At 39.6% G+C, this 22,442-nt stretch overlaps 2 protein-coding genes and 1 long non-coding RNA gene across 11 annotated transcripts in view; 2 read left to right on the forward strand and 1 right to left on the reverse strand.

Annotated features, from left to right (window-relative positions):
• PCNX4 (pecanex 4) overlaps positions 1-2,736 on the forward strand; it is a 41,715-nt gene extending 38,979 nt beyond the window's left edge. For all 4 annotated transcript variants that reach the window (XM_084982477.1, XM_084982482.1, XM_084982484.1 and 1 more), the window contains one exon: positions 698-2,736. In XM_084982477.1, the coding sequence (XP_084838603.1) occupies positions 698-949 (252 nt within the window). In that variant the 3' untranslated portion in view covers positions 950-2,736. The remainder of the gene's footprint in view (positions 1-697) is intronic.
• On the reverse strand, positions 1,987-21,358 carry DHRS7 (dehydrogenase/reductase 7). 5 transcript variants are annotated; one of them, XR_014840050.1, is made up of 8 exons: positions 20,888-21,113; positions 14,197-14,349; positions 11,810-11,916; positions 10,676-10,915; positions 8,511-8,633; positions 7,075-7,290; positions 3,947-4,675; positions 1,987-2,874 (listed from the first exon to the last, which is right to left on the reverse strand). XR_014840050.1 is itself a non-coding variant. In XM_085016469.1 (7 exons), the coding sequence occupies exons 2-7, from the start codon at positions 14,330-14,332 to the stop codon at positions 4,628-4,630; spliced, it is 870 nt and encodes a 289-aa protein (XP_084872595.1). In that variant the 5' UTR covers positions 14,333-15,192; positions 16,996-21,113; the 3' UTR covers positions 1,987-4,627.
• The window catches only part of LOC102157689 (uncharacterized), a 63,210-nt gene continuing 61,925 nt past the window's right edge, over positions 21,158-22,442 (forward strand). For both annotated transcript variants that reach the window (XR_014820275.1, XR_002335512.2), the window contains exon 1: positions 21,158-21,331. This is a non-coding gene — a long non-coding RNA (uncharacterized LOC102157689). The remainder of the gene's footprint in view (positions 21,332-22,442) is intronic.

Raw genomic sequence — 22,442 nt, forward strand, 5'->3', positions numbered from 1 at the left:
TTTGTTATTTTCCATTATGGTTTATCATAGGATATTGACTGTAGTTCTCAGTAGGATCTTCATGTTTATCCCCTCCATGTTTAATAGCTTACATCTGCTAACCCCAGCTTCCTAGTCCACTCCTCCCCCAATCCCTCCTCCCCCCCCCCCCCCCCCCCCCGCCTTGGCAACCACAGGTCTGTTTTTTGTTTTTCTTTTTAAATCTTTTTCGGCCACACCCTTGGCATATTGAAGTTTCCTGGCCAGGGATCAAATCTAAGCCACAGCCTGCAGCAATGCCAGACCGTTAACATACTGTGTGGGACTGGGGGTTGAGCCCTCACTACCTCAGAGAGAACATTGGATCCTTAATATGCTACACCAGTGGGAACTCCTCTACAAGTTTGTTTTTATCCATGTGTCTGTTTCTGTTTCTTAGGTTCGTTTGCATCATATTTTAGATTCCACATGTAAGTGATAACATATAGTATAGTCTTTCTCATACTTTCACTTAGTATGATAAGCTCTGGTTGCATCCATGTTGCTGCGAATGGCACTATTTTCTTTTTTAAGCTTACGTTGAGTAGTATCCCAGTATATGTGTTCATGTGTGTACATTTTGATACACTTTCTGTTTAAGTTTGCCTAATAGCTACAGTGGAATTTTTCTCTAAGTTTTTTTTTGTTTTTTTGTTTGTTGGTTTGTTTGTTTTTACAGGGAGTTTACACAGGGAGAGTACTTACCCTTCAAGAATTATTGATCCAAGTTGGGAAGTTAAATGCTGAAGCAGTTAGAGGTCAGTGGGCCAATCTTTCGTGGGAATTGCTCTACGCCACAAATGACGATGAGGAACGTTACAGTATACAAGCTCATCCACTACTTTTAAGAAACCTTACAGTACAAGCAGCTGATCCTCCCCTGGGATATCCAATTTATTCTTCGAAACCTCTCCATATACATTTGTTTTAGAGCCCACTTTGCCCTGCAAATGTACTGTCATCAAGTGAGATGTTTTTATTTTTTCATTTTAGAAATGTAACAGTGTGATTCCTCATAACTTCACTGAACTTCCTTCTCCTCCCAAGTCAGATGCCTGAAAAAAGCTAAGCTCTATAAAGCTCATTTTTTAAGATATGCTAATGGTTTTAAACAACATCAACTCTATGCCTAACATAAAAGTTAGAAGTAGTTGGCCAATATTTGTGCCATATGGATTGTGGTGGGCTTTGGTAAATATGAAACATTTGTATAAGATTATATAATGAATTTTTTTAATGCTTTTAAGTGTGTGATAAGTGACTTGACTTGGAGAAGTCAACAGCTGTGTAATTTTTACATACTTAAAAGATATACATATCAGTGTTTTTAAGTAATGATAATGGATCATACTGAAGGTTGCATTATGTATCTATATTTATTTAAAATATAATTTATAGTATTTTCAAACTTTGTGCTGTTTTAACATTTAATACGTTTTCATTTTCTTTACATATACTGCAATTTAGAAACCTTAAAAATTTTTAATAAAAGCTTCCCCTTTTTTTTCCTTTTCTTTTTTTTCTAAGTATCCTTTTTATATATCCAAAAGGAAAAGGGATCTTCCCATTCATCCTGTGAATACTCACAGGATTAGCAATGTTAGAGTAATCTGATTATAACTGTTAGAGGCCATTCTGTCGATCTGCCTCCTTTATTCCTTTCTTTTCAACTGAATATACTGCTTCTGAAGAACTACCAGTTACTTGTGTCCTGAGGTGAACTAAAGGCAGGAAGAGATGGAGAAAAGTTTTCAGAATGTGATTAGGATTTTCATTCTCTTACTGCTTAGGAACTATTTACAGGTACTTGTAAGGAGAATGAACAATGAATCTACATCATTTGAGACATGAATTTCCTCTACCCCTTACTTTACTGCCATCTGTAGCACCCTTTATTTGATCTATAGTGGCATCCTAGGTTAGTAGTACAGTAATACATTCTCTTTAGAAATGATTGAAATTACTGGATGTGTACCAATTAGGTTTTTATTACTATTTCATTTATTATGTGGAACAGTTCAATACAGTAATGTTAAAGGATAGCTTTTTGGATTAATTTCAATTAACAAAATCACAAGATTTTTGGTGTTAGTCATTTTGGGGGAAAGCAATATCATTTTGACTGCACAACATCGATAGATACAACGATTTATTAGACTACCCCTCCCCCAAATGGGCATTTTAAGTTGTTTAAAGATTTTCACTATTATAATAATGCCAGGCCATGCTTTCCCTTTACCTTGCATTCTTCTCAAGTTTCCATATCTTTATTGACTTTTCAGACCCTTCCAGTCTGGATTCCTTCTCTACTATCCCCCCAAAGAAAGTTTTTATTAAGGTCACTACCTTCAAATTGTCAAACCAATTACAGCTGATCTTTGAACAACGTGTATTTGAACTGTACAGGTCCGCTTGAACATGGATATTTTCCAATTGTAAATACTAAGGTATTGCACAGTTCAAAGTTGATTGAAATCACAGATGAGAAGCTATTTTGCCCTCACCAACAGCCATCTGTTTGTTCTCTGTATCTGTGTCTGTTTTTGTTTTATTTTTTAGATCCCACATATAAGTGAGATCATGTGGTATTGGTGTTTATTTCATTTAGCATAACAGCCTCTAGATCCATCCAAGTTGTCTCAAGTGGTAGGATTTTGTTTAATGACTGAGTAATGGTTCATTTTATATGTATATATAATAAACATCTTTATCTATTCATCAGTTGACACGAGGTTCCTGCTGAAAATTCTCAGTCTTGTGTTTTATATCTTTAAATGTATCAAACATAATTTTCTTTTTTGGTCTTCTTAGGGCCACACCCATATGGAGGTTCCCAGGCGAGGGGTCAAATCAGAGCTGTAGCTGCTAGCCTACACTACACTAGCAACACAGGATCTGAGCTGCGTCTGTGACCTACACCACAGCTCACGGCAGTGTCTGCAACCTACAGCAACACCGGATCCTTAACCCACTGAGCAAGACCAGGGATCAAGCCTGTGTGCTCATGGATGCTAGTCAGATTTGTTTCTGCTGAGCCATGATGGGAACTCCAATCAAACATAATTTTTGAGGCTGTGTTTAATAATTTCACTATCTGGGACCCCCTGTGGGCAAAATGAGCACTGTCTTCTATTCACATAAATGTAGGTGTATGTAAACAGAATTGTATTATAGTTCATCATTTACTTTCTTCACTCATAACCATGCTTCTAGGATATACCCATGCTGCCATGCATACACTTGTCCCCAGGGTATCACTCCACCATTTACACCTTCCCTGGTGCCCAAGGATACCCTGGTGGCTGCCAACTTCTCCAACAACTATTTCACGGTTATTTTATGGGTGTTACCTTGGCTATAGGTAATAAGCAAGAGCCATGTTTTTCTTCCCCTGTTCTCCTCTCTTGACAGTAAGTAGTCAAGGGGTATTTATTGATTTTCTGTTGTGGCCTATGCTCTACTATAAGGTGCTAAAGTTTAAAGTTAAATTAATAATAATAACTAATGTGAACAGTTGTCAATGGAATCTTCCTGAGTTGAGTTTAACCAAGGCTTTACCCTTTACTAGTTCTGTGACCTTGGGAAAGTAACACCTATTTGCTTTGGGTATCTCTTTCTTCATCTATAAAGGTAGATAATACCATCTACCTTAGAAGGCTGTTATGAGGCATAAATGACTAACTAAATACAAGGCACCTCATCAGAGCAATGATATATGAAAGGTTTTAAAGGAGCTCCCATCGTGGCGCAGAGGAAATGAATCCGTCTGGGAACCATGAGGTTGTGGGTTCATTGCCTGGCCTTGCTCAGTGGGTTAAGGATCCAGTGTTGCTGTGAGCTATGGTGTAGGTCACAGACGCAGCCCAGATCTGGCGTGGTTGTGGCTGTGGCTGTGGCGTAGGCTGGCAGCTACAGCTCCAATTAGAACCCTAGTTTGGGAACCTCCATATGCCATGGGTGTGGCCCTTAAAAAGACAAAAGGAAAAAAAATTTTTTAATTAAAAATTAAAGGTTTTTAATAAATTACAGTTGCTATGAGTCCTACCTACTGCCTCAAATAGTCATTTGTACCTGTCAACTCTTTTAAGAGTGTAAGCACCTTGGAGGCAGGACCATTTCAGATACATCTTTCTTCGGGGGTGCCGTGCCCATGGCATGCAGAAGTTCCCAGGCCAGAGATCAAACCCATGCCACAGCAGTGATCCAAGCTGCTGCAGTAACAACACCTGGATCCTCAACCCACTGCACATCAAGGGAACTCCTCAAATGCATCTTTATATCTGCCCACTACCCAGCACTCTGCTTCATGTAATATTCTATGCATTTATGTTAAATGCATTACTATAATACTTTGGTTATCATTCTGCTAACCTAGATTTTAAGCATAAATGCTAGAGTATGTTAAAATGCTCTTTTACCCAGGAATGCAGTATGTATTAATATCTTTATTGCAAGGCTCTGATGGTCTTTTGTTACTTATTACATGTTGAAAGCAAAGTTGTATCTGTTAAGAAGTAAAATCACAAGTTAGTCTTCAGTGCATTAAAAGATCACTGTTTTCATGTTTTCCATTTCTTTGTTCAGTAGCTTGAAAAATGCAAATACTCCTTCAGTCATGTTTTTTCTTCCAGATCTTAAAATAAGAGGAATCTGCATCCTAAAACAGAGTGACGGAAACATGAATCAGTCCTTTCTACCCCAGTTTTTGACAGTTAATTCCTTCTGTTTTGAGGAACTATATCATTATGATTCACTACTGGGAATCTATATAAAACCTGGGAAAATGCTTAAATTAGAATAAAAATCACAGTCAGAATTCTAGATCTACACAAAAATCTCTAATGGGCTTAGCATCATTATTTCCTCTGTCATTGGTTAGCACCTGCTTATGCCCTTTCACTAATGCTGAAATCTCTTATTACTCTTCTAGATCAGCACGTCACACCTACACTGACTTGCCTTAATAAATACAAAGAGTAGGTCAGAGCATCTAGAAGTAAATTATTTGACAGATTACTCTCAAATAATTTGTGAACTTTTTTAGTATACTGACAGAAGAGTAAAATAAGGCAGCTCAATAATCTCTAAGAGGTGATATTTCATTTGGGAAGATAACCATTTAGTTTGGGATAATACGGGCATTCTCTTAGACACTTATAAAATCTTAGGAGATGGATATAATAGAAAGTAACAGTGGGGAGAAAAGGAGGAAGAAGAGAATTGAGTAAAAAAGTGAGGAAAAATTTTTTAAAGTTTTTTTTTGTGTGTAAAGGGTTTTGTGTAAAGAAATAGTTTTGGGGAAACAAAAGAATGTCCAGTTTATCATAAAGTGATAAAGCAGTGAGACCACATAATAAGCAATATTTTTAAAATGCTGGTAGAAATCATCATTTTTAGCAAATGTTAGATATAATAAAATGCCTAGGTTAACTGAGTGATGTTTATATTTTACAGTTAGGTATTCTGTAAACAAAATAACCTTATGGACATTCCTGAGAGAACAACTGCTACAGTGGGACTGAAACTCTAGCTCCTGGTTTCTTTCCCTCTGAAATAATTATTTCTATAATGTGTTCTTTCTCTGCCATATTACTTAACTCTTTGATCTTTACTATCTGTTCACTGAACATTCTGCTGCCATCAAAACAAAAGCATTAACAGCTAATACTTAATAGGCATAACACTCCACAGTATGTTTAAAGAGCTTTCCAGATGCAACTGATTTAAGTCCCATAATAATCCTATGACTAGGTGCTATTTTCATCAGCAATGTCCATTTTGTAGATGGGGAGATTGATTTATCAAGAAATAACTTGCTTGAGGTCATGGGATGAGTATGGGTAGAGCTGGGATTTCAACCCAGGTAACCTGGCACCAGGCTCTATGCTCTTAACCAGGATGCTGTGTCACCTTTCTAAAAATGTGGCCTTTCCTTCCCTTATCCATCACTGGACACAATGTCACTATGTCTGTTGTCCTCCATATTTCAAACTCAGATATGGTATCTGATGATCTTTAGAACCATCCCACACGACCAGGTCTCAACCTTACCAAAATACTTATAAACGTTTTGGCCCAAGGCACCCCACATTACAAGTTGATAGTAAATGAATGGCCCCCTTCATGATTTTTCAAGCTCTAAACATGTTAGTATATCATGAAAGTTTTATAACCTTTAAGTCTCTAAGTATTTTGTTCTTTTGCTTTTTCACTAATTCATTTAACTGTCCTTCAAAAAATTGGAACAAATTACATATCTAACATTTTGTGCCTACTTAAAGAGTGGGGGGTTATCTAATGTTACAGGCGGCATGATCCCATCTTATAATTCTCTTTATATACAATCCCTACTAACATTTCTAAAAGAAAGTAGTGATCAATGAAATATTTTAATAAAAACCATTCACAGAAATAACCTTTCTTTGCATAATCATATCTATGTGATCTATAATTTTTGGCTCAACTCACAATTTTCTCAGAAGTAGTTTATAACATTCTTCACTTTTCTGTAAGAACGAGGGCTGAAAGAATGAGTGATCAGCGTATTCTTCTAGTCATGAACAGAGGCACATCTGAGATGTGCAAAATGCTTCTGGAGCAAGACCAAAGGAAGCAGTACTACACATGAGAGTGCATCTCTTTTAATAGTGTGGGAAGTGGCTAAGGTGCACCTAGTCCTGGGGAGAAATGGGAGGAGAGGTCAGGTATCAACCCAAAGAGGTGACACTTGTAGGATATTGAGACTTGTAGGGTGAGTAGGAGTTTGTAGGAAGAAATGGTGGAGAAAGAGCACTGGTGGCACATATACTGGCCCAACAGTAAGTGTAGAAAAAAAAATGGCAGTCTTTGATTTACCTTGTAGAAAACCTTTCTCCAAGACCAGTAGTAATTTATAGTAAACCAGCAGTTATGCATGGAGGATAGAAAACTTTGTATACCTTTTGTACTTATATCATGAAGTTGGTGGAAGATCAATAAGAAATTTTTAAGCACTAGAAACTTTCATACTTTCCTACAAAGTGGATAGGTATTAAGAAATATATAAATTGGTCTTACCACACCACTCTTAAAGTTCTCAATCCTTTTCTTCCCTATTTTGCTGGTCAGCCACCAGGCCCAGGTTGGTATATATTGCCATAAATATGCCATTGACAAAAAAGGCTGCTCCGCAATCCAAACTTCTTTCAAATCATTGGCCATGGCAATTAACATCAGCCGTGCACAGCGGCTGGTTGCCATCTTGTGGGATTGGTCTGCATCACTGCCTAGAGTCTAAGAAAATTTTCAAAAAGTAATTGAATGATGAGTATTTATCCAGGGTATTTCACAGAACTTTTAAGCTAGAAAAGATCCAGAAGACATTGAGATGAGGGTCTCCTTTAAAGTGGCCTCCTGCCCCTTAGGAGTCCCCATGGGTATTAAGATTGTCTATAAGCTATTGGTAATATTTTAAAAAGCCTGATGGAATTGATAACACTTAACCAGATAAGGCTGCACAGACTAAATAAAAGATTAAAGGTTCTTTGCTTTTAGTTGTAATTGTACCCATCTTAATATACACATCACTTGAATAATAAAAATTTTTAAGCAAATTTTTAACATATTTAGCAAATGAAATTCTATAAAAGATGTAGCCCATGGGGATGAAATGGAGGGAGATGATAAAAGTGGCTTCTAGGTATTGAACAAATCTGGTACTACTATTCTAGTTAGCCCACTACCATTCTACAAATAAATAAACTGAGGCCCAGAAAGGCAGTAATTTATCTGTGCTCATACAGATCATTCAGTAGTAACCAGGTCTATATTCCAAGTCCTTGATTCCTATAATAGAGTGCTTATTCGATTTTACCATAGTCCCTTCAAAGGAAATGCGAAAATATAAATTGTATATGTAAACATTTACATAGCATATGTAGCTTTATGTCTCAGCAGAAATATATATTAATAGAAAAGAAGGAAAATTTCATGGTCTTTGGAGAGATTTTTTATTATTGAGTAATTCTGGATTCTTCCTGAGACATTTACTATTTATTTGATAGATCACTTACATGTAATCTGTGAACTGCCGGGAGCACAGGCCTGGGTGAGGCTAACCTAAAATTATCAAAGTTCAGCAAGGCTTTTTCTAAGCTTCTTCACCATAATCTCTCTTTAAAATCCCAGTAAGATTTAACGTACTAAAATTCAGCCACACAAAACCTTTCAGTGTTGCTATAATTTGTGAATTTATAGAAACTGGTTTTAAAAATACTGACAACCCTTTTAATAGTGGATTAATATAAGCAGTATGCTGGTGATTTCTTTAGCTTATATTAAAACTGAATGCCAAAGCACTATCAGCCAGCCTAAACAGTTTTCCTAATGCCATGAGTTAAGTGTCATAAATAATTAATAAGCAGTTCTAATGTGAAAACCCTGAGGCATAGTACTATAACACTAATATATAACTACTAAAGCATTCCGATTATTCCCCAACTAGAAAATTTTACCTTTGTGACTTCTTCAGTTAGGGCATTCTTCACAATATTTGATTTTACAGGTCCTGGGCAAACATTAGAAACTGTTATACCTGGGTATGTGGCAAGTTCAGTTCGGAGGGTATTAAAAAAACCCTATCAGGAAAAAAAATCAAGTACAAATACATATCTCATGGTTACTTTTAGCATGAAATTACTCTTTAACTTTTTATGAAGGACAATAGCAGCACATTATCAAAATATGTTCTGAAATGCCTCAGTAAAGGACAGGAAATGGAATTACACAAGATGAGGCATTTTTAACTCTAAGACTGGACGCAATCTAGAACAGGGTTCTCGGCTTGTTCTGGGTATGAATGGTTCACCCCGTTGGCAGTGGCAGCCCATGCCATCAGTGATTTTTATGGAAGGCAAGCGCTGGATAAGTGGAAGGCTCCCCCGGGAAAGTCTGAGACACCCTCTCAGCCAGTCCCTGGCTCTCCACTCTAGGACTGCATGTTCTCCACTGATCATCACCCAGGCTGGGTTTCTTTTTATCTGTCAAAGGGGCCTGAAGTGCAGATGTTGGTGCAAGAGGGGATTGATTAGCACTTAACTGAAACTGTCACAGAGAACAGTTCAACTTTTTCCATGACTATTTTAACAGACAATTAGTTTCAGCCAAGATTTATCTTTCTTAGGGTAGTAAGAGAATACATGGTTAATTAAAAATGTTATATGATTGCTCGCATGACTTTTGTAAAAACAAGCTAGACTCTCAGGACTTCAAAGATACTGGCCATTTCTAAACCAAACAGAGTAAATATCTACTTCCCCTCATCTTTTCTTCTAAATCAGGAAATATTCCAAGACTATACTGTTATAATCTGAGTTAACATTGAAAAGCCTAAATAGCTAACCCAGAGTACATTCATTTATGATCCAATAATAATTTCCATATGCCGCAGAGTGGCCGAAAAAGAAAAAAAAGCCTCCTGGTCTCAGAATTCAGCTACTGGTAAAACTAGAGTCTCAACTTGCCACATAGTATCATCAGACAATCAAATTCAGTAATAAAACAGGGAGTCTAGCAGGATGGAACAAACAACTCATTGTGTGTGTTTGAAAGCTTCCTGCATGTCATGATACTTGCTACCAAGCAGATGAGGTGGCCTCCTTCCCTCTCCTGCCTGCTTGACTCTCCTGACTGCTCTATAGGAAGTAACTGATACCCCATTACCAAGTATGAGGAAATCATCAGTGCAGTATTTTGTTACATCACCCTCTGCAACTGTCTGCTCTTCACAGCACAAAGCAGATTCTTAAGAACCAGAGCTTCAAATTTTCATGAAATTGTGATGACCACTCAGCTATTCCAAAAATGAAACATCCTACTTAAACTGACCTTCAACAGCATTAATTATAAATCAAGTGTCTCTTTTAATCATTCTCTTCCTATTGGTCATGTGATTTAATTTGCTCCATGTTATAGCTTAATACCATTTCTTTATATCCACTCTTAAGCCAACATTAAAAATTCATTTATTTCTAATATTCATATCTCCTAAGGTATACAAGCTAAGTCAAGCTTTCTCCCAGCCTCTGCCTGAACTAGCTTTTCTTCTTCCAATGACATCAGAGTAAATAGAGTCAAAGCTAGTCCCAGTGGGGTATGAAGCCCAGGACTGATCATCCAGTGGGAAGATTCTATTTCTGACATATCTATTTAGAAATGCAGGTAAAATAAACACCAACAACAATAAGGAAGGAAAAAAATCATCACAGAAATGAGAGGGCAAGTAAATCCTGACTGTTTGCAGAAGAAACAAGAGGTAGACCCCAGATTTGCCATGAAGATGTGGCAGAAATGAGGATGAGGTAAAGGGTGATGTCATTTAAATCACACACTTTTTGGGGGCAGGGAGCATATCTGACCATCTTTATACTTCCAGGATCTGTTGCAGTGCACAACACAGTGTAGATGCTCAATATGTGTTTGCTGAATTAGGAAGAGGCAGGTGAAGCTCAAGTCTTTTTTAGCATCTTCTGGATAAATCTTCTACCCAAGGTCTCCTTGGGGTTCTCTTTCTGCCTCCTTACATCACTACCCAGTTCCCACAATATCTTACAATGATGGCCATATCCCCCCCATACATATTCAGATCAGTTCTATCAGAGGTGAATTTTGGCAGCCTTACCCGAAGAGCATGTTTGCTGGCACAATATCCACCAGAAAGGGGTGCAGCTATAATACCCATGAAGCTATTCACAGTAATGATTTTTCCTTGCTTCTTCTCAATCATGTGAGGCAGAACACACTTTGTCAAGGACACCGTCCCTAAGTAGTTAACTTCCATTAGCTCCTTGTAGACATCCAGGCTGGTGTCCACACACAAAGAACGCTGGGATACTCCACCATTGTTGACCAGAATGTCGATCTAGTTAAAGAAAATCAGAAAAGGGGCACTTGAGGGATGACCTGTACATGGACAGCTGGAATTCCTTGGGATGGCTGGTTATATGTTAACTTTATGAATCAATGGAACAAATTGATTTATTTCCAGGAGTCAGCAATAAAAAAGATAAAATGAAAACCAGAATCCACCTATGGAATTAAATTCCTTTTCTTTTTTTCTTTCTTTTTTTTTTTTTTTTTTTTTTTTGCCACACTGGCAGCATGTGGAAGTTCCCAGGCCAGGGATTAAAACTGTGCCACAACAGAGATAATGCCAGATCCTTAATTCACTGAGCCACTAGGGAACTCCTAAGTTCCCATCTTAAGTGACTTTTTATGGCAATAAGTGTCACAAAAATAGAAGGCACAGATTTTTAGCTTCTTTTGTTCTACATGGAGGAGTTAATATTTGTTAAAGTAAAAAAAGTAGTAATTACATAAAGCCACCCACTTTGAGATAAGAGGTCTAACTTATGGGCCTTCATCTCACTGCATGAACCCATTTACCTAAAGCCCTTTGAATGTTAGCACCATAGATGGGAATCTCTTTGCAGCTACTTCAAAGCAAGATTTATCCAGGAGTTCCCAATGTGGCTCAGTGGGTTAAGAATCCAACATTGTCTCTGTGAGGATGTGGGTTCAATCCCTGGCCTCACTCAGTGGGTTAAGGATTCAGCATTGCTGCAAGCTGCAGTGTAGGTTGCAGATGTGGCTCTGATCCAGTGTTGCCATGGCTGTGGCATAGGCCTCAGCTGCAGCTCCGATTTGATCCCTAGCCTGGGAACTTCCATATGCTGCAGGTGTGGCTGTAAAAAAAAAAAAAGAGAGAGAGAGAGAGAAGCAGCAGCATCACTTATCCAATAAAAATTCTACTTACTTTACCAAACTCCTGGAGAACAGCTTTAGTAGCCACTTCATGCGAACTTCTATTAGCCAGGTCAAGGGGCAAAATTAGTATATCTTTTCCTTTCAAAATGCCATTCTCTAAATAAAGACACTTGAAATTAATGTGGAAGTCATACAATAGTTTACTTTAGCTCCTTGCTACTTAACATCCATTCTACAACCACACTCGGCCATGAACTTATTTCTCGGCGGCCTTGTGGATGAGGTTCTCTCAGTGACCAAGAAGGGGACTGGTGATTATATGGCAACATCTTGAGATAAAATACTGGCTGGGTATATAGGAAGCAGACTGGCTCTCTTTTACATGAATATAAACAGGCTAACATTGGAACAGACTGCAGCAAAAAAATCGAGATTATATTGAAACTAAAATAAGCAAAAATTTTAGATCGATTTATTTAGAAGTACAAAAGTAATCTGTACATTTATTATATGATAGGTTCACTAGCTGATTTTTAAGTACATTAAAAAAAATGCCAAAAATCAGTTCAGAATCTTCCAGTCACATGACACACAGAGATTTCCTTCCAGAGGCTAAGGATTCCAGGAGGAATAAGGAAAAGGACACAATCCTAAAATTCCCAATCAAGAAAAATGTTGGGCTATAATGGCTCCTCTTTCTGTTCACCAAAAGAACAACTGAGGGAGTTTCTGTGGTGCAGTGGGTTAAGAATTTGACAATGGCAATGGCTCAGGTCACAGAGGCGGGGGGTCCATCCCCAGCCCAGCACAGTGGGTTGAAAGGATACGGCATTGGTGGCAGCTGCAGCGTAGGTCACAGCTGTGGCTTGGATTCAATCCCTGGCCCTGGAACTTCCATGTGCCACAGATGCAGCCAATTAAAAAAAAAAAAAAAAAAAAGAACTGAAACTAAATTGTCTTGTAGAGAAAACATAAGAGGTGCAAAGGCTTTATGGGAAAAGAATTAAACTGTGAAAGATTAAGTGTTTTAAAAGAAAAGTTTGGGAGTTCCCAGTGTGGCTCAGTGGTAACAAATCTGACTAGTGTCCATGAGGACACGGGTTCCATCCCTGGCCTTGCTCAGGGAGTTAAGGATCTGGCATTACCATGAACTATGGTGTAGATCACAGACTCCGCTTAGATCCTGCATTGCTGTGGCCATGGTGTAGGCCGGCAGCTGCAGCTCTGATTCTACCCCTAGCCTGGTAACTTCCATATGCTGCAGGTGCAGCCTTAAAAAGACCAAAAAAAAAAAAAAAAAAAAGTTTGCAACAATGATCTGACAGATAAAAGGAAAACAGCCTTACTCCAGCTAAGAAACACTGTTACGCCTCATTTCTGCCAGTGCAAGTCTCAACAGTAGAGCAGCAAGTGTCATGAGAAGTGGCCCAGTGTGAAAACACAGAAGGTCTTGGAAAGCAGTATTGTGAAAAAGGTCTTGTGGCCTTGGCAACTCTACTTCTGGGTGGTTAGTTTCATCAGCAAAGTGAAAGAAAGGTTTTTTTCTTTCACTGACCGAAAACATAGTCTACTGGAAAATTCAAAATTATTTCAGTTTATATACTAAATGTCCCATGAGAAATAATAACTTTATTATTTGAGGCTGCTTTCACTGTGAACATAACCACACCTAAACCCAAACAAAAATTGACATTGTTGTCCTATATATATGAAATATTATTCCATGTTGCATTTTTCAAACTGCATGCATTCCTGTTCATTCATCCTTTATAATAAAAACCTTATGCCATCCCACATGACATTAATATCTGATATTTTAGCAAAACAAGTCCAGATCCTTTCCAATTAAATTTCTATGGTTACATACATGTATGTCATACGTAAGAACCAAACTGTTCTTTCCCTAAGATGAAAATATAAGATATTTACTTGGTCACTAAAAATCGACCAGCGTGTCAGAGCACTGATGATAACTCCCCAATGCCAAGAATCAGTGCCCCAAAAAAGTAGAAAGGTAGCAGAAAAGAGAAGAAAAAGGACAGATCAGCTAACAAAGAAATGACAAAAGAAAGAGGATTCGGATGAAAGCACTTGGAGTATTTGGAACCAGGGTATACTGCCCAGAAGAATACTCCTCTTCCCTCTAAAATTTCCCCCTCCCCCTGCTTTTTTGTTTCTGTTTTTTTGGGGGTTTTTTGTTTGTTTGTTTTTTGGCCACCCGAAGGCATATGGACCAGCTACGACCTATGCTGCAGGAATGGAAATGCCAGATATTTAAGCCACTGTGCTGGGCCAGGGGACCTAATCTGCACTGCAGCACTCTAGGGACACTGCCGATCCTGTTGAGCCACAGTGGGAACTCCAAAATTCCCAAATTTTGACTCTGGGTCCTGATATACTTCTAGGAAGCACTGCTGCTATTTTAGATTTACTTACCAAGGCATCTTCTTTTCACCCTTTCCAGCTCCTGCACTCTTCTGGCTGACAGCACGAGAGAAACTCCTAGTTTAGAGAGCTGGTAAACCAGCTCCTCGCCAATCCCACTGGATGCTCCAGTCACCCACACCACCATATCAGTTAGCTCCCATTCTATTGAAAAAGGAGTGGGGATTGAGGGTAGAAAATAAGCTATGGGTTACAGCCATCAAAGATTAACCAAAAAGACATGCATTATGTCTTCATAGTCCGTTTTAAACAATATCACTGACTATGAAGACATAATGCATGGAGCTTAAAAACTGAAACATCATATGTTCATAGGCCTGATTGTGCGGATGGTCTCACCAGTGTGTGCTTAACCCCAAACTCATCCAGCTGTATACATTAAATATGGACAGTTTTTATATGACAATCATAATTCAATAAAGTAATTAAACTCTTAAAATTAAATATCCTAAGAAAACATTTCCCACAAAAAGCATGGATACAAATCATTAGTAACGGTTAACCAAAACATTATTTTGTGTATTCTAGACTCTACACTTTTGGTGAGTTTTCCAGACTTTACTTCAGGGTAAGCCTTCTAACCATGGTCTGACTCTAAGGCTGTATTTATCTGTATATTTGATAGAGAAAAGGATGGCTAAATAAATAGAAAGTGTCTGGACTCACTTTCCTTATTCATAAATGTGGGATTCAGATAAGATGATCACTAAGAGTCCCATCCAGTCTTCAATTCCATTATTCTCATTTCTTGCAATGGAGGTACTGATAACAAGTCTGAATGTAGCAAGTTCTACTCTGGGGTACGGTAGAAGCATCCTGGATTTTTTTTTTTTTTTTTTTTTTTTGTCTTTTTTGCTATTTCTTGGGCCGACTCCCGCGGCATATGGAGGTTCCCTGGCTAGGGGTCGAATCGGAGCTGTAGCCACCGGCCTACACCAGAGCCACAGCAACGCGGGATCCAAGCCACGTCTGCGACCTACACCACAGCTCACGGCAACGCCGGACCCTTAACCCACTGAGCAAGGGCAGGGACCAAACCCGCAACCTCATGGTTCCTAGTTGGATTCGTTAACCACTGCGCCACGACGGGAACTCCGAATCCTGGATTTTTAAAGTCACATTCTCCCCATGTGTCAGTCATATCTGATGCCTATTAACTAAAGGTCATTTTGTAAAAGTGCTCTCCAAATGCCTGAGCTTTCATCTTGGGAGAATCTAGTAGTTCACCCAAGATGAAATACATATGAGAGAGAGATAAAATGCACTCTGCCTGCCCAAGTATGATCCTGTTAAAGATTGTAACTATGTTACAGAAATGGTTTCCTCTCCAATGAAAACCTTATTTAGCACTGCAGCACAGTAGTCACTGTCCACTGGAATTTGCAGAGTCACTGTAAGTGCCATCTTCCCGCGTGCCTTATTTATTAAAATGTGTAATTTATCGAAAATAGCAAAGAAGCCTATTATTTAAGATATACATTGCTGGAGTTCCCATCATGGCTCAGTAGTTAACGAATCCGACTAGGAACCATGAGGTTGCGGGTTCCATCCCTGGCCTCGCTCAGTGGGTTAAGGATCCGGCGTTGTCATGAGCTGTGGTGTAGGTTGCAGACACAGCTCGGATCCCTTGTGGCTGTGACATAGGCCAGCGGCTACAGCTCTGATTAGACCCCTAGCCTGAGAACCTCCATATACTGCAGGAGTGGCCCTAAAAATAAAAAAAAAAAAAAAAAAAAGATATGCATTGCTGATTTTAGATCAGGAAAGTTAAAATTGGGGAACTAGTTTACTGTTTTAAGCAAACCTAAAACCTAACTGTTGGGTTTTCAGTATGAATTCTGGAAACCATCAGGCTTCAAATTCCAGCTGTGTCACACACAGCAGTGAAATGCTCCCATGTGACAACTTCATGCCTTAATTTTCCAAAACTGGAAAATGTAATTAATAATAAAACCTCTGTCATAGGGTTGTTGGAGAGAAATGAGTTAAAACATGTAAAGCACTCACTGCAATGTCTGACACATACTCAGTGCTTAATAAGTAAAATGTCAACTGTAATTGTTGCTAAAATTATTTAACAAATGGACTTTTTGGCAGTAAAACACATTCACTCCATTAACTTGTGTGTTCTAATTTCTCCAGCCAGGTGCAATGGGGTTACTAACTATAATGGCTTAACATTTTTTTTAACTGCTTCTTATGCGCTTTAATGCATTACCTTATTAAAACCTTCAGGAATTATCTGAATTTTATAACAAAGGAAATTGTTGTTTACAGAAATTAATTTGTACCACTAGACTGTACACGTCCTTAAGGCTGCAACCTGGTCTCCTTTGTTCACCTCAGTGTTTCCTCAGTGCCTCACACAGAAACTGGCATAGAGAAAGGACTCCAAAAATCGCTATTGAATAAACACCCAAGAACCCCGGCAGACAAAGAACGTGGGTCCAAGTATATCTAATTCCAAAGCCCATGCTCTGGCCAATAGCATACACTGCCCACATTTTAATATGATCAGTATTTTAGAATCCAACTGTTTCTTAGCCATTCAAGAAAATGCAACTTGTCCTCAGGAAAGAAGTTTCATGTAAGTATCTGAACTAAGGACAGAAATATCCCCAAAACTGTGTCTGGGCTACAATGGTTTCCTATCAACTGGTGTACTTGTATGGAAAGCCCCAACTGAGCCATATTCCTGATGGACTTAATCAGAAATATCAGAATGTATAGTCAGCTAGTCATTTATTCATTCATCAACTACTTGTTGCTCCTGCAATACTCAGATTCCACAGTGAAAATAATTTCTTTGTAACCATCTACTAACTAGCACAGAACTAATAAAAGATTTCTTCATTTGTACACCTACATGCAAATATTATTTAAACACAACAATGAAAACCCCCAGGCTGACGTTTAGCTTAGTACGACTGCAATTCTGGTACCCTTCTTCCCACCCTTGGAGAAGAAAACATTTTAATTTAGCACCAACTTTTTTGTTTGTTTGTTTACTAATTCTGCAGAATCGGATACATAATGACCTCCCATAAAGAGCTTCTGAAAGCAGATTCACGGAGTTGGAAGGAAACTTACAGTTCAACCCCCAACCCAGTTTGAGAATGCGCTCCTCAGGCTATTGACAGGCTAGTCTCTAATTAATTCCCTCACAGGATGAGGAAGCCAGTTATCTCTGAGGCACTGGCTCCTTGTTTGGACAAGTCTAATCCTCCCAGGGATTCAAGGATTCTTCCTTATACTAATGTGCTATATCTTTAACACCTAAGGACCAGCAGCCAAGGGTGGCAGTTCTGCCTCAGGGTACGGGAACAATAAATCAAGCCTGTCTTACTCAGGACGGTCCCTCATCTATTTGAAGACAGCTGTTATGTCCTCCCTAAGTCCTTTCATCTCTTGCTTCTCTAAGGTGAAATAAACACTTCCAATTTCTGCTACCTTCCCTCAGATGACATGGCATCCGGTTTCTTCCCTCTTCTGCTTACACCCTCTGCACAAGCTCCAGCTAATCCATGTTCCTATTGAAAGGAGCTGACCAGAGCAGGACACCAGATTCCCATGGCGTCTGGACAGTTCAGAGTAAGGTGACATGACTGAATCATTTCCCTGGTCCTCCAGAAGGGTTGTTTTGTGAGGGCCCATACAGTGACTGACTCAGTCACTGCCATGTCCCCAGTGCCCAGCACAAAGGCCAACACATACAGGCAGGTATTGAGAAGACATCTGTTGTTTGCAGTTTATTCCATCAGACACTAAAAGTCTCCCAGGATTGCCTAATCTTTTCTGGCACTTCCCTTCACTGCTGACTCAACTGAGGTGCCTGTCAACTAAAATCTGAGTTTTCCTCACCTCATTGCTGTTGACACTTTTCCTACTCTGGACTGGTGCTGTAGACTTTTCTGGATCTACATGCAATACCTAAAATTAGTCACTCTTAAATTTCACCATGTGAGACACATGCTTGAAAATGAAGAGAATTTCTCTAGAAGGATACATAAAAGGGAGGAGGAAATGGTGGTTGCCCCAAAGAGGCATAATGGGTGGCCAGGGATAAGGGTGGGAGAGAGCTTTACTAGTCAACTTACCTCCTTTTGCATTTAAAAAAGTTGGCCTTGGGAGTTACTATTGTGGCTCAGTGGTAATGAATCTGACTAGTATCCATGAAGATGCAGGTTCTATCCCTGGCCTCACTCAGTGGGTTAAGGATCTGGTGTTGCAGTGAGCTACAGTGTAGGTCCCAGACATGGCTCAGATCTGGCACTGCTGTGGCTGTGGTGTAAGCCAGCAGCTGCAGCTCTGATTCAACCCCTGGCCTGGGAACTTCCATATGCCATATGCCTGGGTACGGCCCTAAAAAGAAAAAAAAAAAAAAAAAGTTGATCATATGTGAGTCTATTGTCTATTTTTAAAATAACAAAAAAAAATTATAAACCCATAGAGAAGAAAATGAGGATAATCTTTTTTATCCTTAGTAAAGTCTGCCCATCTTTCCAGTCTGAACTATTTTGAGAACCTGAATCTATCTTCTTGTTCGTTTAACTTTTTTCATTACTTAATCTCACAGATATATTGTATATTGTTTATGTATTTAAATGTATCTATCTGAGCTTTATACATAAAAGGAGATCTATAAAGTTTACTCTTTAGTCAATACAGGCTTAAGAATGGTAAAATTTAGTTCTCTTATGGCACAGCAAGTTAAGGATCTGGCATTGTCACTGCTATGGCTCAAGTTTGATCCCTGGCCTGGGAAATTCCACATGCTGTGGGTGCAGCAAAAAAAAAAAAAAAGATGAATTTTTTAAAGTGTTTGGCTTCACCCACAGCATGCAGAAGTTCCAGGGCCAAGGATATAACCAGAGCTGTTGCAGAAACAATGCCATGTAGTTATGCTGTAGGCCCCAGGGGAAGTCCAGAATGGTGAAATTTTAAAATTACGTTAAAAGTTAAATTAGAGTTCCATGGTGGCCTAGTGGTAAGGATTCAGTGTTATCATTGCTGCAGCTCAGGTTCAATCCCTGGCCCAGGAACTTCTGCAAGCCATGGGTGCAGGAAAAAAAAAAAAAAAGAAAAGAAAAAATTAAAGCTATTAACATTTACTTTACCTTTAAAACTATTTGCTGAGTAACTTGTAGTGTATTTACCTGAACTGTAAGGTATCATGCTTCACATGTAAATTAGCAAATTACATAACTACATAGCAAAGTAAGTGTATTTTAAAAAATCCTTCAAAGTTGATATTTTTCCAGCAAATGTGAAACACTGACAAAACTGAATGAATTTGTTAAAAATTACCTTTAATCACCTTAACTTTTAACTTTTGTTTGATATGTGAAAATAACTTGTAATTTAACTAGCTGCTAGATATTGTCAACATTTTTTTCCTTTTCAGCACTTGAATAATCAGTTAAATAACTTTCATAGAACAATAAAATATAAAGTATTTCTATGTAAATTTCGAAGTCTAAGTTAACAAAAAAGTACTAAGGATCAAGCACAAACATCCACAAAGCAGCCAACAGGCATATACATTTCATCTGTTGAGATGGAGCAAATGACTAGGAGAAAGTCTGCCAGTCAGAACCATATATTTGCCATAATTTTGTAGCCCTGATCTTGCATATGTTATGTATTTTCCATAAGCTCAATGTCAGAGGTATACTAGCTATACCACCCCGCCCCCAAAAAAGCCCAAGAAAAAATTTGAAATGTTAAGGGATAATATTTTGTCAGGTTGGGTTGAGCTTTGGACGGGCATAAAACACTACACCATCTAAGATTTTTTTCGGTCCCTAAGAATCAATTTTCACCCTTGCAGAAGCTATATGCACCCCTTCCTTCCCTGGCCCCGTTTTTAAAGCAAATTAGTTATCACTTCAAAGCAAACCTTCTTTCATACAGAAAACTAGGTCCGGGGAAACCCCACTTCCCTCCAGCCCTTATGAATCCAAAGCCTAGCTCTGGGCAGGTCACTGAACTTCTCCGAACATGTTTCCCTACCTGGCAAATAAGATTAATAATGCCTGCTTTATAAGTGTCATTGTAAATGAACAGTTCTGTGTGAACACTGTTTAGCACATAGAATGCGTTTAGTTAATGACGATCAAATATGAAGCAGGGCACAGATAAAAAATGAGATAGGCAGGACGCCCTTTAGTATGACAGTCTTGCTCCTGGCAAAACACCAATCCAGTTTTTGCTAGTTATACTTTTAACGCAATAAATAGGCAAGTATGTGGGTGACTGTGGAATATCTCAAATTTTATTTCACAACTCTGACTAGCGTAAGAAATGGAAGATGAACAACCTCACGAAGTAGAAAAACTAGTCCTCAAAAGGAGGTTGGTTCCTTTGCAAACGCAGTTTCGCAAAGTATTATCCTCCAACACTTCATCAAAATCCCTCAGGGTTAGGAACTGAGAAAGCTGAGGGTGCGCTGCCAATTCCAGCGCTCTCGCTGCTCTTTAACTCTGGCTACCAGGCAAGTCCACATGGTCCAGGACAGAAGACAAAACGCCTCGGCCCCTTCCTCCCCAAACCGCAGCCCCCGGGAAAGGCGCAACCTCGTCGCCCGGAAGTTCCATGCACCCGGAGGGACGCGGAGAAAGGCGGAGAACCGACCGCACAGAACCCGGCCGTCCACTCCGGAAAGGCGGCTGCGGGTCCTCACCTGGGCGTCGCCCCTGCCACTCGGCCCACAGCAGGGTCAGGTCGCCATCTGCCCGCAGGAAGCGCAGGAGCTGCACCACGAGCGCGAGCAGCACGCATAGTGCCAGCAGCCAGAGAAACAGCTCCCAGCTCATCACCGCCGCGCACGCCCTGCTTTGCGGAGACAGCTAATAGAGATAGCTAGAGCGACCCACGAACCCTCCGGACCTGGTCTGAGCCGCGCAACTGCGCGAGTGCAACGGCGCAGCCGTCGCCCCGCCCACCCCTGGCCAGGGCGGACCGGGAGTGCAGGCTGGAAGCGGAGCCGCCCTGGGCTCAGGGAGTTGGGCGTGGGGGACGCCGACGCTGTCATCGCTCCTTAGGTTTCGCCTGCCAGGGCTCCCAGTAAAGAGTTGCAGTAGAAGCAGACGGCGTGGATGACAGATGCTTGGCGATACTGCATTTGGTACAGTAATCAAGAACGGTTAACAGTTGTTTTGAGGCCAAATAGTTTTCGAAGATCTAGTTGTGTCGAGAGGAAGAGCACAAATATTACAACGAATAAATTTGGCTTCTTCCTCCCCACTTCTTAACTTTCTTTAGATGAGCCCAACAAAGCACCAATTTGTTTTCCATCCCAGCCCACCCCCTCACCGAATTAGCCCAAGGGTTGAGTGGGATTGGCCTAAATTTGAAAGTGACCCTGGCCCCATTGCTGAATAAGAAAGTGCAGCTTGGGCAGCACTTGACCTTGAGCGTAATGCTAGGAGTACCAGTTGGGGATTTGAGCCAACTCAGTTGGAGTCCAGGTAGCTGGGCCCTCAGCAATCCTGAGTAAATTATTTCTGCACCCATAAAGAATATGTAATTTAAATGAGAAAATGCCTGTGAGGGACACAGTGACTCAAACGCAGTAATCCTAGTAATCCTTTCTTTCGTAATTATTATAACTAATTATCATTATTAATTATTCTTCATTATTTCTATTATACTTATCATTTTTTGGACTCCAACCTGAAAAGCAGGGATTTTGTTTATAAACTTCTACATTCTGCAACTCTAGTTCTCCTTATACCTGAAAGCCATAAGAATGTTTGCATTGTATTGAATTAGAAAATTGACAGAACACTGTAAACCAACTATAATAGAAAAAATAAAAATTATTATGAAAAAATTGAGAGTTCCCACTGTGGCACAGTGGAAACAAATCCAACTAGTATCCATGAAGATGCAGATTCAATCCCTGGCCTCACTCACTGGGTCTGCTGCCATCCAATGTTGCCCTGAACTGTGGTGTAGGTCTCAGACTTGGCTCAAATCCAGGGTTGCTGTTGCTGTGTATGTGGTGTAGGCTGCTGGCTGCAGCTCAGATTCAACCCCTATCTGGGAACTTCCATATGCCTTGGGTGTGGCCCTAAAAAAAAAAAAAAAAAAATTCATTGTGGCGTTGTTCTGGGTTCCTGGAGGAAGATGTGCCCTTAGCTAAACCTTGACTCTGACTAATGGTTTATCCTGATCACAACTTGAAATAATATTGCTCAGGAGTGACTCTTATTAGCTTGCTGCCTTTGCAGTAT

This window comes from Sus scrofa, chromosome 1 (genome assembly GCF_054392235.1).
Source record: "Sus scrofa isolate SSC_HxYL_T2T_F1_AM1 chromosome 1, Sscrofa_HxYL_maternal_Yorkshire_Landrace_v2.0, whole genome shotgun sequence".
Taxonomy (NCBI): Eukaryota; Metazoa; Chordata; class Mammalia; order Artiodactyla; family Suidae; genus Sus; species Sus scrofa.

What these genes read in the sequence shown, in the direction of transcription:
- DHRS7 (XM_085016469.1), bottom strand. Translation starts at nt 14,332, where the DNA reads ATGGTGGTGTGGGTGACTGGAGCATCCAGTGGGATTGGCGAGGAGCTG. An exon ending in TTCTCCAGGAGTTTGGTAAA is followed by an intron (nt 10,916 to 11,809) that starts GTAAGTAGAATT and finishes TTCTTTAACTAG; the next exon opens with ATCGACATTCTGGTCAACAA. An exon ending in AGAACTTTAAGAGTGGTGTG is followed by an intron (nt 4,676 to 7,074) that starts GTAAGACCAATT and finishes ACTCTGTTTTAG; the next exon opens with GATGCAGATTCCTCTTATTT.